The sequence below is a fragment of the Cololabis saira genome, chromosome 14 (genome assembly GCF_033807715.1).
Source record: "Cololabis saira isolate AMF1-May2022 chromosome 14, fColSai1.1, whole genome shotgun sequence".
In the NCBI taxonomy this organism is placed as follows: domain Eukaryota; kingdom Metazoa; phylum Chordata; class Actinopteri; order Beloniformes; family Belonidae; genus Cololabis; species Cololabis saira.
This window is the reverse complement of record NC_084600.1, coordinates 28,589,528-28,614,302: the sequence shown is the minus strand read 5'-3', so window position 1 is coordinate 28,614,302 and position 24,775 is coordinate 28,589,528. Positions and strand designations below refer to the sequence as shown.

Sequence of the window (24,775 nt, the reverse complement as noted above, 5' to 3'; positions counted from 1 at the left end):
AGACTTTATGATGGCAGTTCTTCACTCAGCTTCTGCATATTTACTAATCTGCTTCTTAATGAAATAAAGTTCAATGTGTTGTATGTGGCTGTTCCTAGCATTTACATAATTCTAATACCTTGTAGGAAAGTATAGAGGGAATGCGCATGATGTCACAGATGCGACTTCACAGCAGGTTACGCCCGCTGAGTGGTAGAAAGACTGAGTGGTAGCGTAAACTTTCAGTTTGAGCCCTCTAAATCATCTAAAATGTGAAAGAGCTGTTGTGCGATCAACCGTACTCATAGATTTAGCAAGAAATCGGAGTTATCGTTTTACAGACTGCCAAAAAATAAGCTTAAGAGACAAATGGATCGCTGGGAATTCGCAGAAACAACTGGATTCCAGGCACCGAAATGTGGATTTGCAGTTCCCATTTTGTATCAGGTAATGTTGGATTTTTGGGTAGCTAACGTTAAACGGTCAAATCATAAAGTTCAGTGACCTCATCACTTTAATTTCGCCAACAAATCCTGCCTTGAACTAAGACCAAGCGTCAAGACTTTTGTATTCCTTCAAGCTTTGCTTCGTGTATTTCCCCGGCATAGAAATTAAGTACATATAAATATCAGGAAACTCGATTCGTGGCCAAATATTAATGTCCATGGACCACTGGTTCTTCTGGTAACTGTACGAGTCAATGTCAAGCCCAACTGCCTTTAATTTAAGCCCATAATCGGCTGTTATCCCGTCTTTTCCACACTCTCCCCTACTAGTTGCAGCCATTTTTGCCAGTCAGTGCGAGTAAGGGGGCGTGGTCCAGTTGGAAAGTGACGTCAATGCATACCCTCTATACTAATGTGCTCTTTCACAGATCGCAGCAGAGGGCAACAGGGTTTTGACCAAGCACTTCCCTCTTTGTCTCTGGCTGTAAACCTCTGAATAACCAGTTTAATCTCACTAAAGATAGGGGAGTAATGTGGATCATACTTGGCGTCGAGCTCGGCTTTCTCTCGGACAGCCTGTGCCAAGGTCTCTGCCTCCTGGTACTTCTTCCTGCTCTTGGTCAGCTCCTTCACCGATTCCTGCAGCTCCGCCTGGACCACCGTCAGCTCCTCAATACACTGAGCAAAAACAAGAGGGAACTTTTCATAGATGTAAATTATCATTCCAACAGCACATCACCTGGGAAATATGGAAATGTTAAACCCCATGAAGGGCTGACTGATGACGTAATGACACGTGTTGAGCACAGAAACTACAAAGGCATTTCTCAAAATTTGAAAGCAAAACACAAGCAGACGTGTAGCCTGCGAGCCGTGAAACATGAGAAGCAGACTAAAGAACAGTGTTGGTTATGTTTCTGTGGAATTCATTTTCAGACCTTAACAACAAGGCAACAGCTGATGGCAGCTCTCAATAATGAAATGAATTGCTGCTACATTCCCCAACAAACAGCAGATCATTCCTTGCAATTTATCAGCATTATGCTGTTTTTCCATAAAAGTCCCGCCAGGCAGAAACACTAAAAACATATTTATCGCTGCTGCTCCAGACAGGATTCATTCATGCAAACAGGTGATACTCAAGCTACAAAACTGTTTTATAATGAAGATGCAAACAATGCTAATACATTCTGTTTGAAAACAGCAATTGTGAATATCGTGAAAGCGTATACATTTCAGGAACACTCAAACACCGACTGCTGATATTTAAACATTAAAAGTCAGTCTTCTACTGGTGATGTCCCATAGTACAGGGAGATGGACTCTTCTATGGACCACTGATGAGGGACTTTGATGTTTGCTCTTTGTTAATTTCATTTCATGCATTTCTTCTTTACCAACTTGACACAGATGTGATTTTAACAATGACGGTCAGTGTTTTAGTTGTGCTCCCACATCTCCTCCCTGATGTAACCAGTCCCTGCATGTAGCACGGAAAGATTTGAAAGCCAGTGTTGCACCAGTTTTCCTGGTTCTGAGCTGGTGCAAAAAAATAAATAAATACAATTTAAAAAGTTATAAGTTTGTCCCTAGCTCAGAACGAGCACTGGAACCACGTTGGTGGAACGTCCCTGTAGTTTCTAATGCATTTGATACTCAGTCCGGTGCTTACACCGTTTCTGGCATTTCTACTTCTGCGTTGTTGTTGTTTGCTTCACTCTAATTCTACTTTCGACCACTAGGAGGCAGAGTAGGTTCTTTTTCCTGCAGCACCGTAGCTCGCAGTGCCACCTTGCCTTTTTTTTTTTTACTTATGGTATGTAGCTCAGACATAGCAACAGAGCAAAAAAAGTAAATTTCATGCAAGTTAGAGCTCGTAAATTTTGAGCATCAGTTGTTTTTACAGAGCAAACTATTATTCTACCCGAGATGAAAAACAATAAAGAAAAACCGTTGGGAGTTTTTTTTTAAATGGACAAATCTACCTACCACATTTCCTGTGGTCTGTGTCAACGTAGCACGGTGTATATTTGAGGTGCACATCAGGCTACTCCGTAGCCTACGCCGCTGGGTTCACACAGGTGCCGTAGTTTCGATGTACAAGTATAGAACCATCTTTACAGTGACCATTTCTCTCCATAAAAATGTATACCAAGCTACATTTTAAGCATGGCTGTTTTGAAACTGGCAACCTGCTCACGTTGCCATCACTGTACAATACTAGTTTTGAAGATTGGACACTGCGAGTGCATACCAGACAGATGCGTGTTGAGGCACAGTAAGTGGCAACACCAACCTACAAATTTGGAGTGTACAGCAGCAAATAAAGTTAAATTCAACATATAACCATAAATCCTTCTTTTTCTTTTCTTTTTTTTTTAAGTGTAAAATCCAAAAGGTAGCTTTTCTGGTCCCGGACAGCAACATCCCTGCTGCTGGTCAGGTAAACACATGCCGACTACATCAGTGAAGAGCTGAGCACACATTAAGACGCAGGTGATGCAAAGCTGAGCAGAGTTGGGAGATTATCCTTCCTTACCTTCCTGAGCTGCTGGTCCTTCTGCAGTCGGGCTGTCTTGACCGGATCTGCTACCTGGACTTTGTAGTTATCACAGGCTTTAATTCTGAACTGGGTGGCCTGAACCGTACCCTCCAAATACGCCCTCCAAACACAATACATGTTCCTATAAACAAAAACAAAACAGGCTTTCACCACAGAAACATTTCTATTTCGCTCTCATTAATGGTAAGTGATTAGCTTCAAGGCTATAGATGCACAATCCAAAAAAGAAATGATCCATACAACAAAAAAAACTACTTTATAGCATTTTTCTAAATAAAATGTTTCCACCGGACCAATAAAATCAAATTTCTTAACCTTTAAATAGACTTTAAACAAGAAATACATTATTTAAACTCTGAGTTTTAAATGCAAATGATTAACATTGTGCTTTTGATCGTATAGGCTGCATATATATATATATATATATATATATATATGTACTGTGTGTGTGTGTGTGTGTGTGTGTGTGTGTGTGTGTGTGTGTGTGTGTCTCTGAAATCACACAGCAGTCACAGTGCATGAGGCATGAAAGATAAAAGCATGCACATGTTGGATCAGGTGTGAATTACTTACGTTATATTCTAACATATACTAAAGTGATACTGAACTCAGCACAGAGTTAAAAGTCTTAAGTGCAACGTTTCAAAAGTGGAATTTGGCAAATGTTTGGCTCGTAAGGAGTTGCATTAAAACAAAACCAAAAAGCATTGGAATTTTACACGAGGCATCGGGGCGAAGATTTGTGGCTAAAAAGAAGTTTGATTGTTGTTTTAGGCTGCAATGACTTCAGCTTGAGCATACAGATGTTTGAAGTTCCCTCTCGTTGATGCCAACTACCTTGCCCCGCCTTACAGTGATAGTTTAAGTGTTAATGTTCCAGTGCTATACAATGATCCCCCACCAGCCATCATATTCACACATACACATTATAAGTGTGAATGTATGTATGTATGTATGTATGTATGTATGCATGCATGCATGTATGTATGTATGTATGTATGTATGTATGTATGTATGTATGTATGTATGTATGAATAAATAAAGCATCTGTTGGCTGCAAGGGGAGTATTTTCAGTTGTTGCAGTCGGTGGGTCACAACCCAGTTTTTTAGCTCACAGAGGAACGTGTTGGGATTTGGATAGCTCCAGCGATAGTATGCGTGGAATTCCCCTGATCTGAGAGCGAGCCTGTTCATCTGCTTTTAATGTTCACACAGGACCGAAACGGGCTCTTTGGTTTGCATGTCACTGAATAACGCAAATAAAAAAGGACTTCAGTTTGTAACTTCTGTGTAATTTGAGTACTACCTGACAGAGTCCACAGGTGAGCATTGTGCCAAACAGATGTCTCAAACAATTTTTTTTTAACTTTTTTTTACTCATTTCAAAACATGATCATACATGGAATTAAGGTTTGTTTGTTTGTTGTTGAGTTTGTTGCAGTTTTATGCTGCACACATAGTCCAACGTAGTACTGTGTCAGTTTGATCCAAATGACTGTTTACACTCATTACCATCTACCAACAGACATAGAGTTGATTTAACTTGGGAATATTTGTTTAATGGCTGCAACTTCATGTTCTTGTGGAACCGCAGACTTTTTGGACAACTGATGTCAGCTCACATTTTCTTTTGCAATGTATAAATACAGCCCTTTAACTTTCGCCTTCTTTTATGTGCACTTTTACACTACCAGATGAGCATTTTTTTTTTTTTCAAAGAAAAAGGTTGAGGTGTATAGTGGAGAACCTACTAGTTAGATTTTATCTTCACAAGTGCCTCTATTCAGTAACCTGGAGGACTCATTTTAGATCATGAGTCACAGAGAAAGAAGGCCTTGTAACCATTTACAATTTTTAATGAAATGTAAGCTATGTAAAGCAAATATTTCATCATGAAGATGTGGTTAAAGAAAAAAAAAAAAAAAAAAAAAAATGGGAGTGCTGCAAATGATAGAACCAGCATATCTAAAACCTGAGCAGAAACTGTGTACACCCATTTGGAGCTGTGACTGACAAACAAGACATCAAACAAAAACACACACCTGACCAGAAATGGTTTAAATAAAAGTTTTTTTTGACCCAAGAACAGACTTTACCTGTGATCTGCCTGGTCCTCCGTAACACTCTCGGGCCATTCCCTTTTCAGGTACTGATTTGCCAACTTCTGGAGAGCCTGAAAAGGAGAAGTGGGATATAAATGTGCAGCTACGCTTCCAGATTTAACATTTGGGTACATATGATGTCGCGTCTTCAGGAAAAACAGGAGACTTCAGCCTTCCATGACCTTGCCCAACAAAGCTCCGGGCAGCCAGATCAGTGACATATGAAGAACTGACAGGACAGTCAGAAAAAAATCTTCTCTTCAACTGTTTCTAAAAGAAAGATCCACCATAGTAATACAAGACGGACCACATCAATTTAAAATCCTCACTTTTCAGTTTTCTGGTTTCCTTCTCTAATGATTTCAGAGTGACTGAGTGCTGCATGGACCCATTTACCTGGGAGCCACAGTTTATTCTGGACGTTGGCTCACTCTTTTTTTTTTTTTTTTTGCTGACATAAGCACAAGAAAAATGAAAACATAAATTTCTTCACACCACATTCCGCCCTGAAAATATACAGCATGTTCTTCCACCTCAGCCAAAAGTGGGCTTCATCTTTAAAGAACCAAAATAGCAGGACAGAAAGAATAGCAATGGAAGAATGTGCAAACTCCTCAGAAGGCCCAAGATGACCCCCCCCCCCCACACCCAGGAGCACCGAAATGCTCATGAGCGCATTTATCCAAGCTGAAGAGGATGGCTTTTCTACTAAATCATATTTCCTTTTGCATCATATGAAAGGCTGAATGTTTACATTTCATTTGCGTAACAGCAGATGGATGCACCAAGATGAAGATGCTTGCAAAACAGCATGCTGCAGTGTTCTGCTGGTGAAACTGTGGCCTCATACTCAACATTGTGACACGCTCACAACATATTGAAGATCATATCCACTTACATGATGACAGAACTCCCTGGGGGCAATAAAATCTGAAAATACCTCAATTTAAAGATGGATTCTGATGCAGATGTGGGAGTCTGCCTTAATTTGTGGCCACATCACAACCAAAACTATACAGGTCAAACTAAAATAATGTGCACGTGCTTGGACAAATCATGAGCAGTAACATTTTATGTGTTATAATAAATTGCTGCAAAACACAGAAAAAGAGAAGCAGCAGGAGGAGAAGTGAAGAAAAAGAACTATTGTGTATCCTCATTTTATTTTATTAATGTTACTTTGATAAGTTTGGCAAGAAAGAGACAGTTCAAGTGAGCAATAAAAAAAACTAAAAGCAAACACTATTTTAAAAGCGGCATTTGGCTCACCTCAAATTTTATGAGCTTTTAACAAAGCATGAGGGAACTAAAACAGATATTACCTGCACAATGTGCCTCACACACACACACAACAATAAACCCTGCTGGTAATAAACAATAAGGAAGGTGTTAGCCGTTTTTCCCCGACCCCGAGGACATGCAGCTGATCAGAAGAGAAACGCAATCAACACTGCCTTTAACGTGTGAAAGGAGGAAGAGAATGATCAAATCTGGGACAGCTTTCATATCCAAGCACCTGTGGACTTATTTAGTGGAGAACATCAGACGAAACCTGCGCTATAATAGACCCGTACTCTGAAGCCAAACTGAGGTAAAAGACTATGAAGAATGCTTGTAGAGGAGCCAACACATGCGACTTACACAAAAACAGTAATTTCTTACAGGAAAATAAAAGCCCTTTTAGTAGTGGTACTGATCCCGACTGACCCGATCACAAGTGGACAGTTTTACCCATCAGGAGCGTTTACGACTACCGGCTGAATTCATGGGATTATGAGTTTTCCTTGAAGGTTTTGTGATAATATGAGAGTCACGGGGTAATCTGCTCTTTTCCAGCCGTGTGTCTCGTCACGTCCTGTCCTCTTGGCCACTATACATGAAAAAATAAGGATGAATGGCATCAAATAAATACACCCAAAAGTGTTGAGAGTTCATCCTACTGGGCAGTTATGTACAAGAGGACAAATGTATTTATTTCACTCATGGCTCCAGATAGCAGCCGTCGCTCTCCTAAAAAAAGAAATTGAATTAAATCTAAAAAATTATGCATTCAATTTCTTCTGCTTCAGGCCCGAACAAGTGCTCATCACAGAAATGAGCCCATCTATCCTCACTGTGTCCACCATGCAAAGACAAGCCTTGTTATGTGGTCCTGATGCAGGCTGAGCCAGGTCTCTGAACCCCCTGGTCCTGGGGATCTTTCTGCCAAAGCTTCAAAGTGGCTACAGACTCGGTCATTGTGGGCTAGGATAGAAAGAGAATCATCAACTGACCCGGCCTAGCACACACGCCTAGACAGCGAGAGGAAAACAAGCGAAGGGGAGGAGGACGAGGGATGCGAGGACTGCAGAGGAAGAGCCACACAGAGGAGGACATTTTTCAACCACACCATGTGACATGAATAGCAAGTGGTGAATGGCTAAAGCAGCCTGCAGGTGTAGGAGACCCAGGAAAAGGCGCATTAAGAGAAGAGATTTGAAAGAGGGGCGTTACTAAAGAAAGTGGACCGTTCAAGAGACACTCTGACCCAATTTAATTCAACCACTGGCAGAGGGCAACTAATTGATCACATTACTAATTGGCAACACAACCCTGACAACATCTTCTAATGTAATTAGAACATGCATTTAAATAAAAAACTAAAACTATTTAAATGAATAAAATCCAATCTTTGAATAATTAGATTTATTCTAAAATTAGCAATGAGTCTATCTTAACATAAAAGTCCATTTACATGGCTTCTAGAGTGGTGATGCTCAAGTAACCGCCTGTTGCAGTCACTCTGTCAAACTGTCTTGATTCAAATCTACAGATTGTTTACTGAGCTTTTTTTCCAGTAAAAAAGTAATATTTTCTAGGCATTTTTCCGTGCTGGTATGGTTGCTGCTCCCTGGAAGATTTCTGCTGGTAATTCTGGCACTTAACATTGTTTATGATAGGTATCTATGACAACAGAAAGTGGTTTACATTGAGCCAGTAGATTGAGCTCTCTAATGATCAGGAAGACTTCAGACATGGTGAGTCGAAGAAGAAAGGTCAAGGATCTAGAGGAGTAAAATGGAGAGACAACAGGAAGTGGTTTTTACCGTTTACGTCCTCAATCATTACGAGGACAGGGAAAATCCCAGATTACAACCAGCAGAGGTTCATGTTTTTGGTTGAAGGAGCATGTTCTAGACTCTTGACATCTGTCTTTATGGATTTCAGATGATGCAGGTGGCAAAGTCTTAAAACAGACTGAGATGTGGAACCGGAGTAATTTCAGTGCTTGTTAACAGGTGGTGCATATCTGGACAAATAACAGAAGGAGCAGGTCTGCACCCTAAATGTTGTGAAGAGACATTTGTGTGTACGTACTACTTGATTTGTGTGTGCGTAGCCCGTGATTTGTGTGTGTATTAGGCAATTCGTGCATGCGTATTTAACGATGTGTGTAGGAGGCTTTTTGAATTCGTAATTATTGTTTTGTCCATAACTTCGAGCAAGTTACGTGCGCACAAATCTAATAATACGCACAAATCAAGTACTACGCACAAATCAAATACACACACACAAATTAAGAGCTACGCACACACAAATCAAGTAGTACCCACAAATCAAGTAGTGCACACACACACACACACATTTTTTGAGTCAATTTTCATAGATGTACAGCTGTGGGTTTTTAGCCACGTTGTTGGACAGCACGCACGTGATCCCTGCCCAGGACGCCTGCCGTCTTCAGCACAGTTTTTGCCAGGCAACAAACAATACTGCAGTGTATTCATGAATACCTTTATTTGCCTGTTGGCTGAATATTTTAATAAGAAATGTATTTTTCAACAATATAATTTCAAATGGGGATTTAAAAAAAAAATGATATAATTAAAATCAATATCAATAACGCATAATCATAAAAAGCATCCGTGAGGTGAAATGTACTCAGCACATGGATGAGACCAGGCTTCTTGACGGTAAACGGGTGCTATAATTTTGGTGGGGTGAAATGCTTTTACAACTGGGATTCTGTCCACCAAGTCGCCTCCTTCTGTGGCAAACTGTGGGAAAATGATGCCGTTAATGTTGCCTGTATATTTTAAGGCTCCTGTGTCTCATGAAACTCTCAGTGAGTACAACAAACTTCTACTTGTTTAATGCTGGAATAAATAAGTCATTGTAGCTATGACCTATCGATGATCTTTCCAGTGAACAGCTGTGTGATACTTGTCAAAACAGAAGCACACTGCTGAGTGATGCTACTTTTAGCTGCCACGGCCCAAAGACAACTATTACTACACTTCTAACAACGAGCAGCCTTTCTTTTGGGCCTCTCTCTCACTGACGAGAACGACAACGATTTACAGCACTGAGCACAGTCCACCTATTTTCACCACTTCCACACCCGGTGGGATTCGGGGGCCACACATGTGACTCAAAATATGTAGTGCTAAATTTGGTGTAAGTGTACTGATAGAAATTAGCTTGTTTGGCTATTATTATCTAATTGATGTTATTGTGTTTAAACACTGTGCCAGTTATTGGTCTGCACAGGCTTGAAAATTAAGCCAAAACAAACTGTTGATTACGTACAGGTCCACCACCAATTTTCTCCTGAATTTATTAGTTAAAACATCGTCATTACCCCTGCCTTTAGTCTGAAGAGAGCTGGGATTGGCTCCAGCAGATCCCTGTGACCCTGCAGTGGAATATGTGGGTATAGTGAATGGATGGATGGAAACTGTCATTTAAAATATTAAATTAAATAAAAAACATCATCAAAGCCAATCCGACATCCCTTATTCAGAGTCACGTGTTAGGAAAGAAATTTAGCATGGAGAGAGACTACACTGGAGAAAGCTAAAAACAGTGAGTTTTCACAACAACGGCTTTAAAACATTGATTTTAAGTAGTAAGATGATCAAAACAGTATCTGCCAATTGGGCCGCTCGGTGGCGCAGTGGGTTAAGCAGCGGCTCATATACTGAGGCTACAGTCCTCCTGCAGCGGTCGCAGGTTCGAATCCCGGCCTGCGCACCTTTGCTGCGTGTCATCCCCGTTCTCTTTCTCTACCCCCTTCCTATCTGCGACTTGAATAAAGGGCCACTAGAGCCCAAAAAAATCTTTAAAAAAAAAAAAAAAACAGTATCTGCCAATCATTTATATCTGGAAATTCACTTTCAAGAAAAAGAGACAACTCTCAAGACTAAAGAAAGCCGACTCTGGGGAAAACGCATCTGCTGATCGTTAACAAATGAAGACAAAATGAGATTCAAAACAGTAGGGGTGAACAAGGTTGGAAAGAAACCCTCTACTGAATGCTCACACACCGTTTGTTTTTACATTTTCTCAGCCAGTCAACAACAGATATGCGTGTACCCAATACAAAACAGGGCCCCACATTTCATTGCTATGCTAATAGTCAAGAGAATGACTTGCTCTGGAAGCCAATCAGGATCCATCCCAAAAGGTTGACGACGACTAATTTCTATGCTGTTTTGGTTCAACTGATAGTTGTACTATTTACAGACGGATTATTCCAGGTTACACAATACTTGTCTGTACTGTCAAGGAGTCCTACTTCAGGTTTCTTGTTCTGAGGCTTTATAAATATTTTATGCAGGGTTACAAGGTAACAGGAACATAGCATAAATAATGCACAAACAAAAGATTGCACCAGTCTCAGTTTTCTCCAGTTAAAAGTTAGACTGAACAAAAATCTGACACAGTTGTACTTTCTACCCATAACTGGTTCCTCCAACATTACCCACGAGAGAGCGTTTTATGAAATCATTAAAAACTGGAAACTAAGCAAAGTTTTACACACGAGAGATCAAATCAATCACTGATCACTCAGGTAATTCAATGACCTTCAAACTGGGACTAAATCAGACGTGGTCTGTATCATTTATGTAGACTACTCCACTCATCACCAAGCCTGAGACATCAATTTAGAACCTTATTAGGTAATAATCGTGCTGTAAAATCTACTGTGGGGGTTATTTGCTGTTTGTTCTCTCTTTCTAGAGGTTATAAAACACATTTCTCTTGGTTTGGTTTGTTTGGGTTATTCTACCGGCTCTTCACAATAAACCTCCCAAGCACCAGATGCACATGAGCAAACAGACATGAAAAGTTGTTCACTGGATGACTACAAACATGCCCCCACTCTTTTACAGCGCTGGTGGACATTCCTCACAAGGCTGCAGAACCAACCAGAGCAGAGCCAGTGGGGGACAGAAGGGGACTTTCAGACATTTGACTAACATCTCCAGGAAGCTGCGGACGAAAACAACACAGTGAGGAGGAAACAAGCCGCTGGATCACTGGTGGATGCCGTTCCTCGCTCTGTTGTGGTGCTTTTACTGTGGCGGGTTAACGTTCAAGAGCCATCTGCCCACATGAGAACGTAAAGCTTTATGGCCACATCCTCAACCCCACTGTCGGATTGCGTCTTTAGAGGAATGTATTGTAAAGACTTATTTTTGGCAACACAAATGACAAGGCAGCACTGCAATGATGTTAACGAGCATCAGCAGTGGTGTGAAAAAGGCAACGAGAGTTCAGATTTATTTACCTGGGCGTAGTCTCTCTCCACAGCTGTTCTCTTTTGGCTGAAAGTCCTGGAGAGAAGAAGAAGTAGTGAGCGTGAGTGGCAACACAACACAATCGTTTAACGGGAGAACCAAAGCCATCATGTGAAAAACAAAGATTGCCGAGTTATAATAACATTCTTTTGTGTGTGCGTAAAGCTGGGCAACACAGATTAGAGCATGATGCCAAGTAGTTTATCAAGATGTGCACAACAAAATTATATAAAAAGGACAAACAGAACATGGAGTGTGTCTCAAATCTGTTGCTCTTTTCAGAACGTGTGTTTTTGAGTTAAAGCCATCAAAGGGAGAATTGTCATCTTAACGTAATCTGCTTCCCAAACTGTGGGTTTTTCCAAAGTTTCATTTATGTGCCAGCACCAGCTCAAATGTTGTTAAAAGTTAAGAGCTTGTAGTTTGGTGCCTTCATTGCATTTATTCCAGAGCTGCACAATACCGAGTATATTGAAAATGTACTATCACCACATTAAGGTGCAATATCAACATCACAAAATCAAAGATGATACTGTAATAAATGGTGGTCCATTGAGTTTCTAAACTTCATGCATATAGACTATTGATAATTAATCAGATGAAGCCTCACTGCCCAAGATGCCAACTTACACTACGAGTGTTGTGAGCGTTTTGGTGACAGAAGAGAAAGACATGAGTGAGGACAACTCAGGCAAAATGTATGAATTTATTTCTATTGGGGATTCAGGTGAAATTGTGTCATTGCTGAGTGATTGTTTCTCCTTCCGTCATTGATATAAATTACATTTTTTAGCGTAGAGTAACTATCTGCAGTGCAACTGTACTCTGCTGCAGAATGTCCAAAACCATCATGAATTCCAAAACCGAAGATGAACAGGGTGAAAAGTGGACCGAAGAGAATCAGTGGTGGACTGGATAAAAGTGTTTACAAAAGAATTAAGTGTGATATTTTGGAAAGTCCAAAAATGACGAGCAAATTTACAGACAACAACGACACAGGAGACATAGTGGACATAGGACAGATGGGAAGCAATGACAGTTTACTCCACCAAGCAAAAGTAGGTTTCTAGGTGATGAATTGTTCAGGATGATAATTAATTCTGCTCAGGACCAACATTTCACTTCAATGACACGACCAGCAAAGAGTCTGGGGGGGAGGGGTCCATCTGCAGAACTGATGTGTTAACTGCCAAATGAGAGTTGGAACCAGAAATAACACGTTTTTCCATGAGTGAAGTGGATTTCTTAAAGAATTATAAGCCATTAGAAGAACCAGAGGAGGTGCAGCAAAGTAGTAATTGTGATTTCCCCCCCTCCAGTCCACTCAATCTGAACACACATTTGAGTTGCCAGGAGGCAGTAATGAGTCCACTGATATCACACAAGGCAACTGTCGGGGACGTCGTTAAGTCGGAGGAAAAGAAAACACCGACTGCGTTTTACACCACTGAATGGAAATCAATATACGAGAAGACTTTTCATTAATTTCTTCCATGTGTGAAATTGACAATGAATGTCATTTTCAGTAGTTTCGGATTCCCCCCAGTTTTCTTCATGATTGTTTGCATTTCATTTATATTTATGGTGATTCATGAGTTTCATCTGTATTCAAAAGCAGCTAGACGACATGCGCAGGGTATGGACGGAGGGCTCCCTCACCATTGACATTTCAAACATTGAGCATAAAAAGGCTGCTTAAACTAATATTTAAGGTAAACTCCGATATTTCCATTATCTTTAGTTTTAAAAGGGGACCATTTCAGTACCAGCCAAACCTTCAGGCCCTTTTGTTTTGTTTTTTAAACATATTTGTTGTCTCAAATCACTTATTTTTAGATTTAATTTCCTTTGACGTCACTGCATTGTCTCAACTGCCCACTCCTTACGCTGATGCCGAACATGGCTGTTTGAATCAAACACTGGCAGATATGGTTTAGAGTACTTTATTTTTATTTCATTTTCTGTGATGACTTTCCGTGAGATAATCATGGAAAACTTAGATTCCACTCATCCAAAGTTTTACTCCAAATGTTTTCAACAGATGAACATGCTCTGGTTTCATTAAATAGATCATAAAATGTGCAGAGAAATGTGAAATATGATAGTAATTTCAGTCCTGGCTTTTAACCATTTAGGGTTATAGCAGGATAATGACAACTCAACTGAAGCTTAAAAGTCTAAAAAAAGTAAAGAGGTCAGTGCCCTGGGAAAAACATCTCTGCACCAAAATCATCATTAAGTCATTAAACATGTCGAGACTTGGCTGCCATGCCCCACCCTGACTCTAAACAATCTGGCGTATTTCCTGGGAGCTTCCTCCTCTTCCTCTTCTCTGCTTTTTCCAAAGCTTCCTCTCTTCTTTCGACCCCCACACTTACTTCCTGTAATTTTACCAACTAGGGGCTTTTGCTGACAACCTGAGGCCATTTCCAGTTTGCTGCGTCATATCTTGATCCTGATCGGTGGCTGACCCTCGCAAATTGTGTACAAGTTGTACAACTTTTCTGGTAAAGTGAAGCTATCGAACCTCCCACAGAGAACAATACAGGACAGTCAGAACATCTGGCAGCTCTTTTTGACCTAAACTTCCAGCTGTTGGGAGGTCCAGAGCTCCGTCACCAACCACAGACAGGAAGTGGGGAGCCAGTAGGCTGTCAAATCAACCCAACACAGAGGCAGAAAACATAACCACAACTTTTGCCTTTCCTACCTTTAAGAAATGCCTGTACGTATGAGTCCAGCTATAAAGCTGCCTCTGCATCTTTGTGGGGCATTTTGCTTGGCCTGATGGTCCAATTTTAAACTAATCCACTTTAATTAATAGATTTAATGGGTCATTGGCTATGAAAAAGTCTCTCTGAGAGCTTTCAAACCACCACCAGCTGACAATAATTTGCATTTTTTTTTAAATGGAATAAATTGCCTTCAGAAATATAAAACATGTTGCATCAAGTTGTAGATGGATAATGCGGCCTAGCTTTCAGCTAGAGGTAGGAATAAACACAGAGCTACACTGCGAATCTAGTTCAACATGGCAAAGCTTTATTCAGAGGAGCCAGCGAGAGAAACTTTAGAGCTGCAACCAGAAAGTTGGGAGACCGTCCATCTAAAGAATTTGTTAACAGGGGTTTTCTGCATCAGGCACTGATGCGTTTATCCAAGTTTTTCATTTTCCTCTCCACAAAATTCACCAAGCTCCTGAAGCTTCATACTTAAGGCGTGTGAAGTGTAAAGAATTTGGGAGGGGGGAATGCTGCAACTCAGACAACTGTGAAATAAAATTGTTAGTTGTGCAAACAAGTACATTTATCTGTACGATTTAGTGTAAAACAATGTACCGTCAATGCCATCGTTAATGTGGCGTAGCTGCACAGAGAGCTTTCAACTCTGATTTTCCAAAAAGTGCATTTCTGTCCATCCCCAAAACAACATTTTACCATTTGACTTTTACAATTGAATATTCTCAGATAACCTAAACGGTTCTCAACATTAACACTTGCTTGCCTCGGACCACTGAAGTCTGTCTGGGTTTATGAGATGACTGATGTCCATATTCATTAAGGAAATATTAAAATAAATGGAGCCCAAGATTTTTTTTTTTTTTTTTCAAAGGGCTAAAATAAGCAGCAAAAGAAAAACCAAATGGACAATGACAAAACAACGAGACTTTGAAAAGCACCAAAGAAATGTATACCAAGTTCATGCGAAAAGCTTCCCTGATTCTGCCAGAGACGAGGAAACAGGTACGGTGGCCGAGACGTGCAACTGCAGTTTACAAGTGAAAAACTAAATTGCGTGTGAAAAAATTACAAAAACATTTATTTTGAAATAGTTTTATCAATCTCAAAACAAACTGACAAGTAGAGGAACAGGTACAATACCCAATAGACTTAAAATTAGATCTGGCCAACATTCACCTCTCGAAAGTAGGTGCGCTCAGGTCCCGAATCCTGTAAATTCTATTATGTTTTATTGCTTTTTTTTGTTTAAACTTGAAATCAGGCTTTTTGTTTTAATGTTTTTGTAAAGCACTTTGAGAAACCTAATTGAATAGTGCTATAGAAATAAAACGGCCTTGCATTCACCAGCAGGGACTTTCTGAACAAACCTGACATGTGAGTTAAATTTTAAGTAATAATTAGCGTGAAATAAGTTTTGGATTCATAATTGACAATATTAGAGAACATCAAAGCCACGTCAGTAACCAAGAAAATCAGATTCTGGCTTCATGGTTCCCATAGCAACACAACAGAGGATACGGTTTATTTCCTTTAATTAACAGCACAAGGTATTTGGTGAGATAACATAACTCATGAGGTTCAGATACTTGACGTTTTCTCTGAGATCATTTACATCACAAGTTCTTTATTCAGCATTGATATCTGACCAATAAGGTTACGTTTTAATGAAAAGGTTAAAAACCACAGCAGCATCAGGTACGTATTAGATTCATTACTCTGTATTATTAAGAGCCACCTTTGTGTGACTGGAAATCCCACATTTAGACTTGATGAATCCAGAATTTGTGAATGTAGTATTAATTGTGAGTAACGCTCGCTGCTGCAAGATTTCTTGATTTTAGAAAATATACTTTTCTCTTTAAAAGATGAGCTGAATTACTTGAGCTCCTGGTTGTCTGAGTAGATCAGACAGATGACTCTACTGACTCGCTGCTGAACTTCAGTCTGAGCTACCAGACGGAGAAAAGAGGGAAGGTACACTGAAAGGGAGGAAATGACTTTCAGCTGCAGTCATACAAGTGAGCAGTGTGCCACTTTCCTGTAGGATTGTGTGGAGGTGCGACTTTATACGTCCTTTAAAAACAAACAAAAAAACATAACTATTGTAATACGATGGGAGAGTAATGATTTATTCCTGTGGTCACTGTTTTCTCATGACCGCCCTCATTTTCAAGCCCGTTCAACCACCAGCCGCTCTGTGCATCACGTCTTCCTCGTCACTCAAAGGAGGCGTGAACGGCTGAGTCTGAATGTTGAGTTTGCTACTGTAAATCTGTTTACTACGCTTGTAATGTAGGATTTGTTAGTATTGACAAACTATGGAGGAGATTAAAAGCTACCAGACGAAAGAGTTGATGGAGGTTTCGCTACAGGTCTTGGGCAGTATTACGCCTTGGTTGGGTGCGGAACTTCGTGAAGTCTTCCCGCTACAGTAATCTCAAGTGCTTTCTCAAAGGCCAGAAGAATATGCCCAAAAACTACTTTGAACAAAGTCTTGAAACATACTTGAAAACCATTTTGGGTATGTGTAAGAAACTTGAAATAATGTCACACCACAATAAACTTTACAATATCTGCTTTTTAAGACGTCCGTGGCTAAATTTGATATCAGCAGACAATTTGAAGTTCTGAGTTCTGAAGTTCTTGACTCTTATCGTCAACCCTTCACTAGTGATGCACCGAATGTTCGGTAACCGAAATTGTACGGCCGACGATAGCAAAAAAACACTTTTGGTGTTCGGTGGAATAAGTAGGGAAAAAAACGAACAATGAATTAAACAGCTAACAGCGTGGAGTGAGGGGCGTGCGGTGTTAAAAGCAGCAAACATGTCAGCATGTCAGATCATTACTTGGATGTGGGGAAAAAGCAGAGGACACGAGAAATGATCCAGGCTCAGTTGGATTTGGGAAAGCCGCTTGGTGATTGAGACGGTCACGGGACGCACAGCGCAGGAGATGGGGGAGATAACGCAGAGAAAAGGGCCCGTACTACCGATGCGGTGCGCGAACCCTCACTATCTGATATGTTTGACGAGATCCTCCAAGAAAATAACCCAGATTTTTTTAATTATACAAGGCTTCAAATTGCAGGGATCAGCACCGCCCCACCGCGACCCGCTTATTTGGATTTGAACGGGAGAAAATTAAAAAGGATTATGAGAAAAAATACAATAAGTACAGTAAGACAAATTGTGACTGTCGGGTATTTCACTGCACATTTATTTGATTTATGCAATGGTGAAAAAAATGGCAAAATAAATGAAAAACTGCGAAGAACCATTGTTCGGTTTTCGCCAAGTGTTTATTATTATTTTCGGTTTCGGCCACAAATTTTCCTTTCGGTGCATCACTACCCTTCACCAGCCAATACAGCTCAGGTCAGTGTTTTTTCCTGTTTGTCCATCTGATTTAAGTCATCCGGAGTCCTGCAGCCAAAGACTCCCATGTAGACTGCAGCAGGTGTTCATTTAGTTAAACAACTCGTGTCACAGTTTACTTTTTCTGCTGCTTGAAAATATGGTCTTTTCACCTTTTTTTAGTACACAAAATCTATTTTCTGACTCACTGCAGAGGTGGATCATGTGGATGTGGATTAGTGTCGTCACTCAATGTCAACATATTTTATGCTTGAAATCAAGTGACATCCTATCGGAATTCACTTTTATATGGTATTAAGCTTCTCACATACAAGGACTCTTGACCACTAGTTTTAAAAGATGCCTTGGTAAAACCACGTAGCAGGCGGCTTCACCTCCTTTTGCTCACCTCAGGTCGTCCAGCAGGTCACACTGTGCCTGGTGTTTGATCTGTAATTGGTTGGTCTGCTCGGTATGAGTGTGTTTCAGTTCCTGGGAGACCCGGACCTAGAAGGGGGGGGGCAAAACACAGCTTGTGAGAAAAGCTCTTCCAAGTTTCAGCTGTGCTCTCGAGTTGACGTAGGGACACAGGGAAGTGCACTCCCTTGTGCACTCCTGCAGAACCAAAGTGTTGATTAAGCCAGGCTCATAACTGGTGATTAGAGAAAAATATGATGCATCATTATCAAATACCAGCTGTGGCCAGGTGAGTCCAAAGTTGAGGGCAGCAAACACACCACATTACTGACAAATGGTACCGTTTTGAGACCAGCGCTGGCTGGTGTGTTATTGGGATAATTCTTTAAAAACAATGTCTTTGTCAACATTTTCAATTCTTGGGGATCTGCAAAACAATCAGTGTAGAGTAAATAACTGCTCAGGGAAGAATTACAATATCTTATTGTGGTGATGGAACATTTAAACATGGGTAATAACTAACTACTAATGTATTAATGTACCAGTAAAATAAATGATTAATCAGAAGCTCTCATTAAAATATGATTGGCAGTTACATAAACGACATCTATGACCAGCCAGGTGTCATTATCAGTACATGGAAAGGAAACCAAGTGTATTTTATTGCCCAGATTGGAGTTATTTATTGACAAACATAACATATGACGGGCTTCAAACCTAATCTACCAACAGATCAGTGTGTCAGTGTCAGTTATCATCAACAAGCATCAGCTGGAGATGGTGCAACACGTCCTTAAGTTTACACGTGTCAGATGATTCATACATACCGGTCAGAAATAAAGAAGTCCTGGGATTCAAGTTTGATTGTAGTTTTTACAATTTACAGAACACACCACACGCTCTCAAAGCTCAAGACAAACACCTTCATAGACTTGTGGCAAACGAAAATGCAGTTACTGAGAAGTGGGTTGAAAAGGAACCACTGAGAAAAAAAAAAAGTTGGAAAGTATTCATAAGATATGGGGAAGCTGACCTTTTATTTAAAACTTATGATAAATTCAAGGGGTGCTGCTCAAATGGGTTAAAGTTATAAACTAATGAAAGTACCTGGTACAGTTAGGCTTGTTTACGTATACTTTCCCAATTACAACACGTCATATAAACAGATCCTACAAGTTAACCCAGATTATGAAACGGACTGAGAAAAGTCCATCCTACAAAGTATACTTTTGCCTATAAATGTAGGTTAAAGTCTTTTATGCGCCTGGAGTGAATACAAATATATGCAAAACAGACTGGGACGTAAACGGTCTCTGCTGCTGCATGTTATTGAAATATGACCCCACACAGACATTTTTCTCTTTGCTGAGATTTCTCTCAATGCATCTCAGTGTAAAAGCGCTTAAAACTGCCCTAAATGGGTTGTTAGTGGGGCACAAATGTAACTTTGTTGACAACTTGTCCGTCTTTTCAGTTTTAGGGGGAAAGAAGATGGAAAGGAAAAAAAGGCGACGGTGTCAATTAAATGTCCCGGAGCAAAAAGTTTGTTTGTTTAGATTTAAAATCTGACTTTTAGTAAAGTTACATGTTTTTTTGAGGGGGGACGTGAACAGAACAGAACAGAACAGACCCCCCCCCCCAAAAAAAAAAAAAAAAATAGAGGAAAAACTGCTGCACATGGGGTGTTTGTTTTTTTTAAACAACGTTTTCCTCCTGGAAAGTGATTAAAAAGAACATGAAAGGCGGGTGTTTGAGGCTGAAGCAGCAACAAAAGCCAACATTTGCAGCAGTTAGCTCCGCGGCTACCGCGTTAAACTCACCTTCCTCGGCGGGGGCTGCATCCTCGGTCCTGGACATAAAAGTCTCTACAAAAGTCGAGGGTTTCTCTAGAAAAAGAAAAAGTTTGTGTAAAATGTTCCTGACGACGGATAGCGGGAGGAGGGAGGGCGGTTGGGCCGCCCGGGTGTAGCGGACTCCGGTAAAGTAGTAAGTTGAGTCCCGTTTGGAAAACACGGACTGTTCTGTTGCCTCGGGGGGCAGAAAACGCTGCTGTCCAGCTCCGCGGAGCAGCGCGCACTTCCGGCGAGCCTTTCAAAACAAAACGCAGCACTGCAAAACAATACTTCGGAACAGGTGCTTTCAAAATAAACTTTCAGTCACTTTTAAAGGGGACTTATTATGAAAAACACGTTTTTTCTTGCTTTAAAGCAGCACAACGTAACTTTCAGCTTTTCTAAGTTTGGCGGCATCTTTTGGACAAAAGCGGTAGTGCTTTACCAGAAAGAACACTACGTTTCCCATGAGCACCAGTCCAGCGCGTACTGCCGGAAAACTCCTGTCCCGTCGTGTGCATTTGTTTTGAGAGAAGACGGGACGCTTTTCTGTTTCACCAAGTGAACAGACGGAACGCAAAAAAAAGATGTTAAACTGCTGGAAAGGAACTGGAATATACCGGGATACCTTAAACAAGGAAGCCAGGGAGCGGTAAATGGAGAAAATAATGATTATTAACGGTCTGGATCCATATGAGATCCCTACTAAAGAATGGAGCTCCTCGTCGGAGCTGCACTCTTTAGAAGGATTTACTGCCGCAGTTCTGCAGAACCACCGTCTTAGGCTACCTTGTTTAGGAGTGTTTGGCAGCTGCTTTGGTAAATGTTTGCCTCGCCATGTGTTTCAATAAATTAGTATAATAATACAACATACAGTACATGTTTTGTATTACTCTTACTTTTCTTTTCTTTTTTTTGACTGCTTTGAAGAGGCTCCGAGGCGTGAGCAATATTTTTTTTTCCTCGTGAGATTATTTTTTTCCTCTGCAGCTACAAATCAAATAGTTAATATTTTTTCCTCAACAAAATTAATCGCACCGCAGAGAGCTGGCCAACAACTGCGTTTAGCTGGAGAAGTGGGGAATAAAACCCGTTTGAATGATCCGACCGTGAGTGTTTGTTTGTGGTTTAATAAACCCGTGTTTTGATCCGACGCCCGTCTGTGTGCGTGTTTGTTTGTTTACTGAAGAACGTTATGTTTGGTCGGAGTCGTTACAGCCGCGATCCAACCGAGCTGACGACTCTTTTACTCTTTTAATTTGTTATCTCAGATAATTGGCCGGCCTCCGTGGTTCTGCCTCCAAGCAGGAAAGTGGTGAAAAGTTAAAACATTAGCGATCTTTTCCCCACGTCTGTTGTGTGGAGCTGCTGCAGCTACAACGCAGCAACGGGTTACCAGCTTCTCCTGAGCTCTGCGCTCCACGCCCCGCCCATTTTTGTCTCGACTACGAATCGGGAAGGAGGGGGAAGTGTTGTGACGTATGCCGTAAAGCAGTCAAAGTCGTAAACAGTTTTAGTTTTTTAGCGTGGCAGGGTTCCTACCATGCTCCTCAAAGTTACATAGTGCCAGTGAAGGTGATACAGACCCCCCCAGACCATGACAGAGGTTCATTAAACCTGTTGGAAGTTGATGTACCATCACAATGACTCTGGAAATATGATATTAAGGTGGAAAAGTTACATAGTGCCGCTTTAACATATATAAAGTCGTCTCCCCTCAGCCTGCCAACTCAGAGAAGGAGGAAAGCAACCAAATTCTGCAGTGTCTGTGTACAGCCCGCCCGGATTAGCCATCCAGTTTGATGTGGCTTCTACGAGCCATTCACATTCTTCTGATTTTCGTTACGTAACCAAAATGCAAACCACGCCCACAACTAAACACCGTGTCCTAACACAGCGCTGCGTCGCTTCGGCCAGTTAGGACAGTCTGGGACAGCCCAATAGAAAATAAAGCAATGGAATTGATTTTGTCGCTGACGCTCACTCGCATCGCATGCAGTTAGGACACGGTTTAATAGTGTACGCAGCCAGCTGCTCTTCTGCCCAGAGCGATGCTTTGTGCCCTCCCCTGCTACATGTCATTCAGGCAGCCAATCAGCACAGTGCCTCATTATCATAGCCGCCCGCCCCCTCAGAATCCCGCATAGATAATTAGGTTAGAGACTGGGAAGATAAAGACATGGCTCAGAGGCTGAATTTCTAATTTATTTAGCAAAAACAATCAAAAGCTTGTTTTTAAGACATTCAAGGCCTGTTTAAAATAAGTATTAGATGCCAAAATAGGTCCCCTTTAAGATATAAGTGTTTAGTATTATATGATTCACTAGAAAAAGCTAAGTTTATCTGAATTTATCAGATTCAGATTCAGACAACTTTATTAATCCCTTTGGGAGGTTCCCTCAGGGAAATTGACATCTCCATCTCACACACACATATCCAAACCAACCCCCCCCCCCCACAAACCAAACACCCATATAAAGATAAAAAGATAGAAATGAATAATGGTGGCGCAGTGGGTTAAGCAAGCATATAGGCTACAGTCCTCCTGCCATGGTCGCAGGTTCAAATCCCTGCCTGAATTCCTTTGCTGCATGTTATCCCCTTCCTATCTGCTACTTGAATAAAGGGCCCCCCGAAAATCTTAAAAAATAATTATATGGATAGAAAAGAGATAAGTGTCTTCTTGGCCCTCCTCCCCCCCAGGGAGGAGTTGAACAGTTTGATGGCACGGGGGACGAAGGGGTTCCTCAGTCTGTTAGTTTAACACAACGTACGCTCACACTCACTGCTATGGGTAACTAAGAATCACAATTTAACCAAACAAACATGTTTTCAGACTGTGGGAGGAAGCCGGAGTACCTGGAGAAAGCCCATAAGCATAGAAAAACCATGGAAACTCCACACAGAAAAGCCCCAGCCAAGATTCAAACTAGGAACTTTCTAGACAACAGCACTGCCAACCAGGCCACTGCGCTGAAGCACTCACACATTATCATCAGTATCATGATTGGTGACATTAATTATCTAACTGCCATTATTCCTGAGGATTGGGTTTTAGTTCATGGGAGTGGGAGGACTTTTTTTCTTTTTCTTTTTGTTGAACCTCGGGGCAACTCTTGACCCTGTTTTGTCTTTGGATTCTCACATTAAATCACATGTTCGTTCTTGTTTTTATTATTTAAAAAATATTGCCAAGCTGCATACAAAGTCTTGGTTATTATAACTCTATTTTCACATGTTTAAGTAATAAGAAATAAAAATAAATCCCTGGAAGGTCTTCAGGCTGTCCAGAACGCTGCCGCGAGGCCCTTACCATTCACTACAGGGTGCTGGTATTAAAATGTAGAGCTTTAAATGATCAGGCACCAGTTTATTATTATTATTATTATTATTATTATTATTATTATTATTATTATTATTATTATTATTATTATTATTATTATTATTATTATTATTATTATTATTATTATTATTATTATTATTATCAATATTAATAATAACAATAATAATAATAATAATAACAATAACTTTCCTTTATTAGTCCCACAATGGGGAAATTCTTTCTCTGCATTTAACCCATCTCCAGTTAAACTAGGAGCCGTTTGTACAGCGCCCGGCGACCTGTAAGGGTTAAGGGTCTTGCTCAGGGGCCCTAAGTGGTTAACTTGGTTTCATTCCAGGGGCTTGAACCTGGGTCCTCCAGACCCAGAGTTAATCCACTGAGCTACTGAATCATGTGGAGGGCTCTGGTTTCCACACAGAAGTTCTGTTAATAACAGTGTAATATGTATTGTTTTAAGACCTGGTTAGGAACAGGTGATTCAAAAAATCATGAGAGAAAAGGTTGTATCTTTTACATAGAATGTAGGCTTCAATGGCGTTTATAAGATTATCATCGTAAGTGGGGGAATATGTTCATCTGAAGGATTTGTTAACACAGCTGCAAATTCAGGGATTTACTAACATATTATGTGCTTTTGTAAAGTATTTTTAGTTAATTCATAATTACTTTTGTGACAATTTATTCTATCACCAGTCAAACAGATTTAAATAGCTGGAGTTGACAATTCGTTTTATGATTGTGGTAACTGGTAAACATAAATAAATAAATGAATGAATCATTTTGAAATAGTATGTAAAGATTTTGGTAGAGTCCTATAAAGGGGCGGGGGAGTGGGGAAACCCACGTGACACAGATACAGGAAACCGAACCGTAGTGCTGGGCTGTCATAAAACGTCTCTACTGCAGCTTCCTAAGGAGTTTTCAAAATAAAACACAAGCTTTATTTCTCCATGGGTAAATGCACACGTATGAAGTACATCTTGGCACGAGGACTTTTGCATTTGTTGTTCGGGTTTTGAGGAGACCCAAAACCGCAAAAATATGACCACAGCAACATTACATTTAAAAACATTTGTTGAAGAATCATCTTTTTAAAAAAAATTTAAAAAAAAGGAGAATCCATGGCTGGATAAAAAAATTAAGCTAAAAGGATTTTTTAAACTACATCAAAATGATAATTTTAATAAATCTCTGTTTATTAAAGATTATTAAAGATTTTTGTTCCTCAAAAAAAAGCAACAGATATATTAAATTTGATATATTATGCCCTTTTTTCAAAAACTGACACAATTTCCTAAGGCCACAGGGAAAGGTCACCCTGTATTTGCAGCACAGTTCTCAGCAGGCAGTTTTAGGAGTTAAGGCCGGATTATGGTTCTGCGTTAAATTGTCGCTGAGCGCGCGCGCTGCAATGAGCATCCCACGCCGTGCC

General features: G+C 40.5%; 1 protein-coding gene across 2 annotated transcripts in view; it reads right to left on the bottom strand.

The window, feature by feature from the left end:
- Positions 1-20,224, bottom strand: part of LOC133459921 (F-BAR and double SH3 domains protein 2-like) — a 36,138-nt gene extending 15,914 nt beyond the window's left edge. The window contains exons 1-6 of one of the 2 annotated variants that reach the window (XM_061740321.1): positions 19,989-20,224; positions 18,161-18,258; positions 11,645-11,690; positions 5,086-5,162; positions 2,965-3,109; positions 970-1,103 (exon numbers count right to left, since the gene is read on the bottom strand). In XM_061740321.1, the coding sequence (XP_061596305.1) occupies positions 970-1,103; positions 2,965-3,109; positions 5,086-5,162; positions 11,645-11,690; positions 18,161-18,258; positions 19,989-20,009 (521 nt within the window). In that variant the 5' untranslated portion in view covers positions 20,010-20,224. The remainder of the gene's footprint in view (positions 1-969; positions 1,104-2,964; positions 3,110-5,085; positions 5,163-11,644; positions 11,691-18,160; positions 18,259-19,988) is intronic. The other variant, XM_061740320.1, reaches the window with a different exon arrangement.
- Between the last annotated feature and the right edge of the window lie 4,551 nt (positions 20,225-24,775).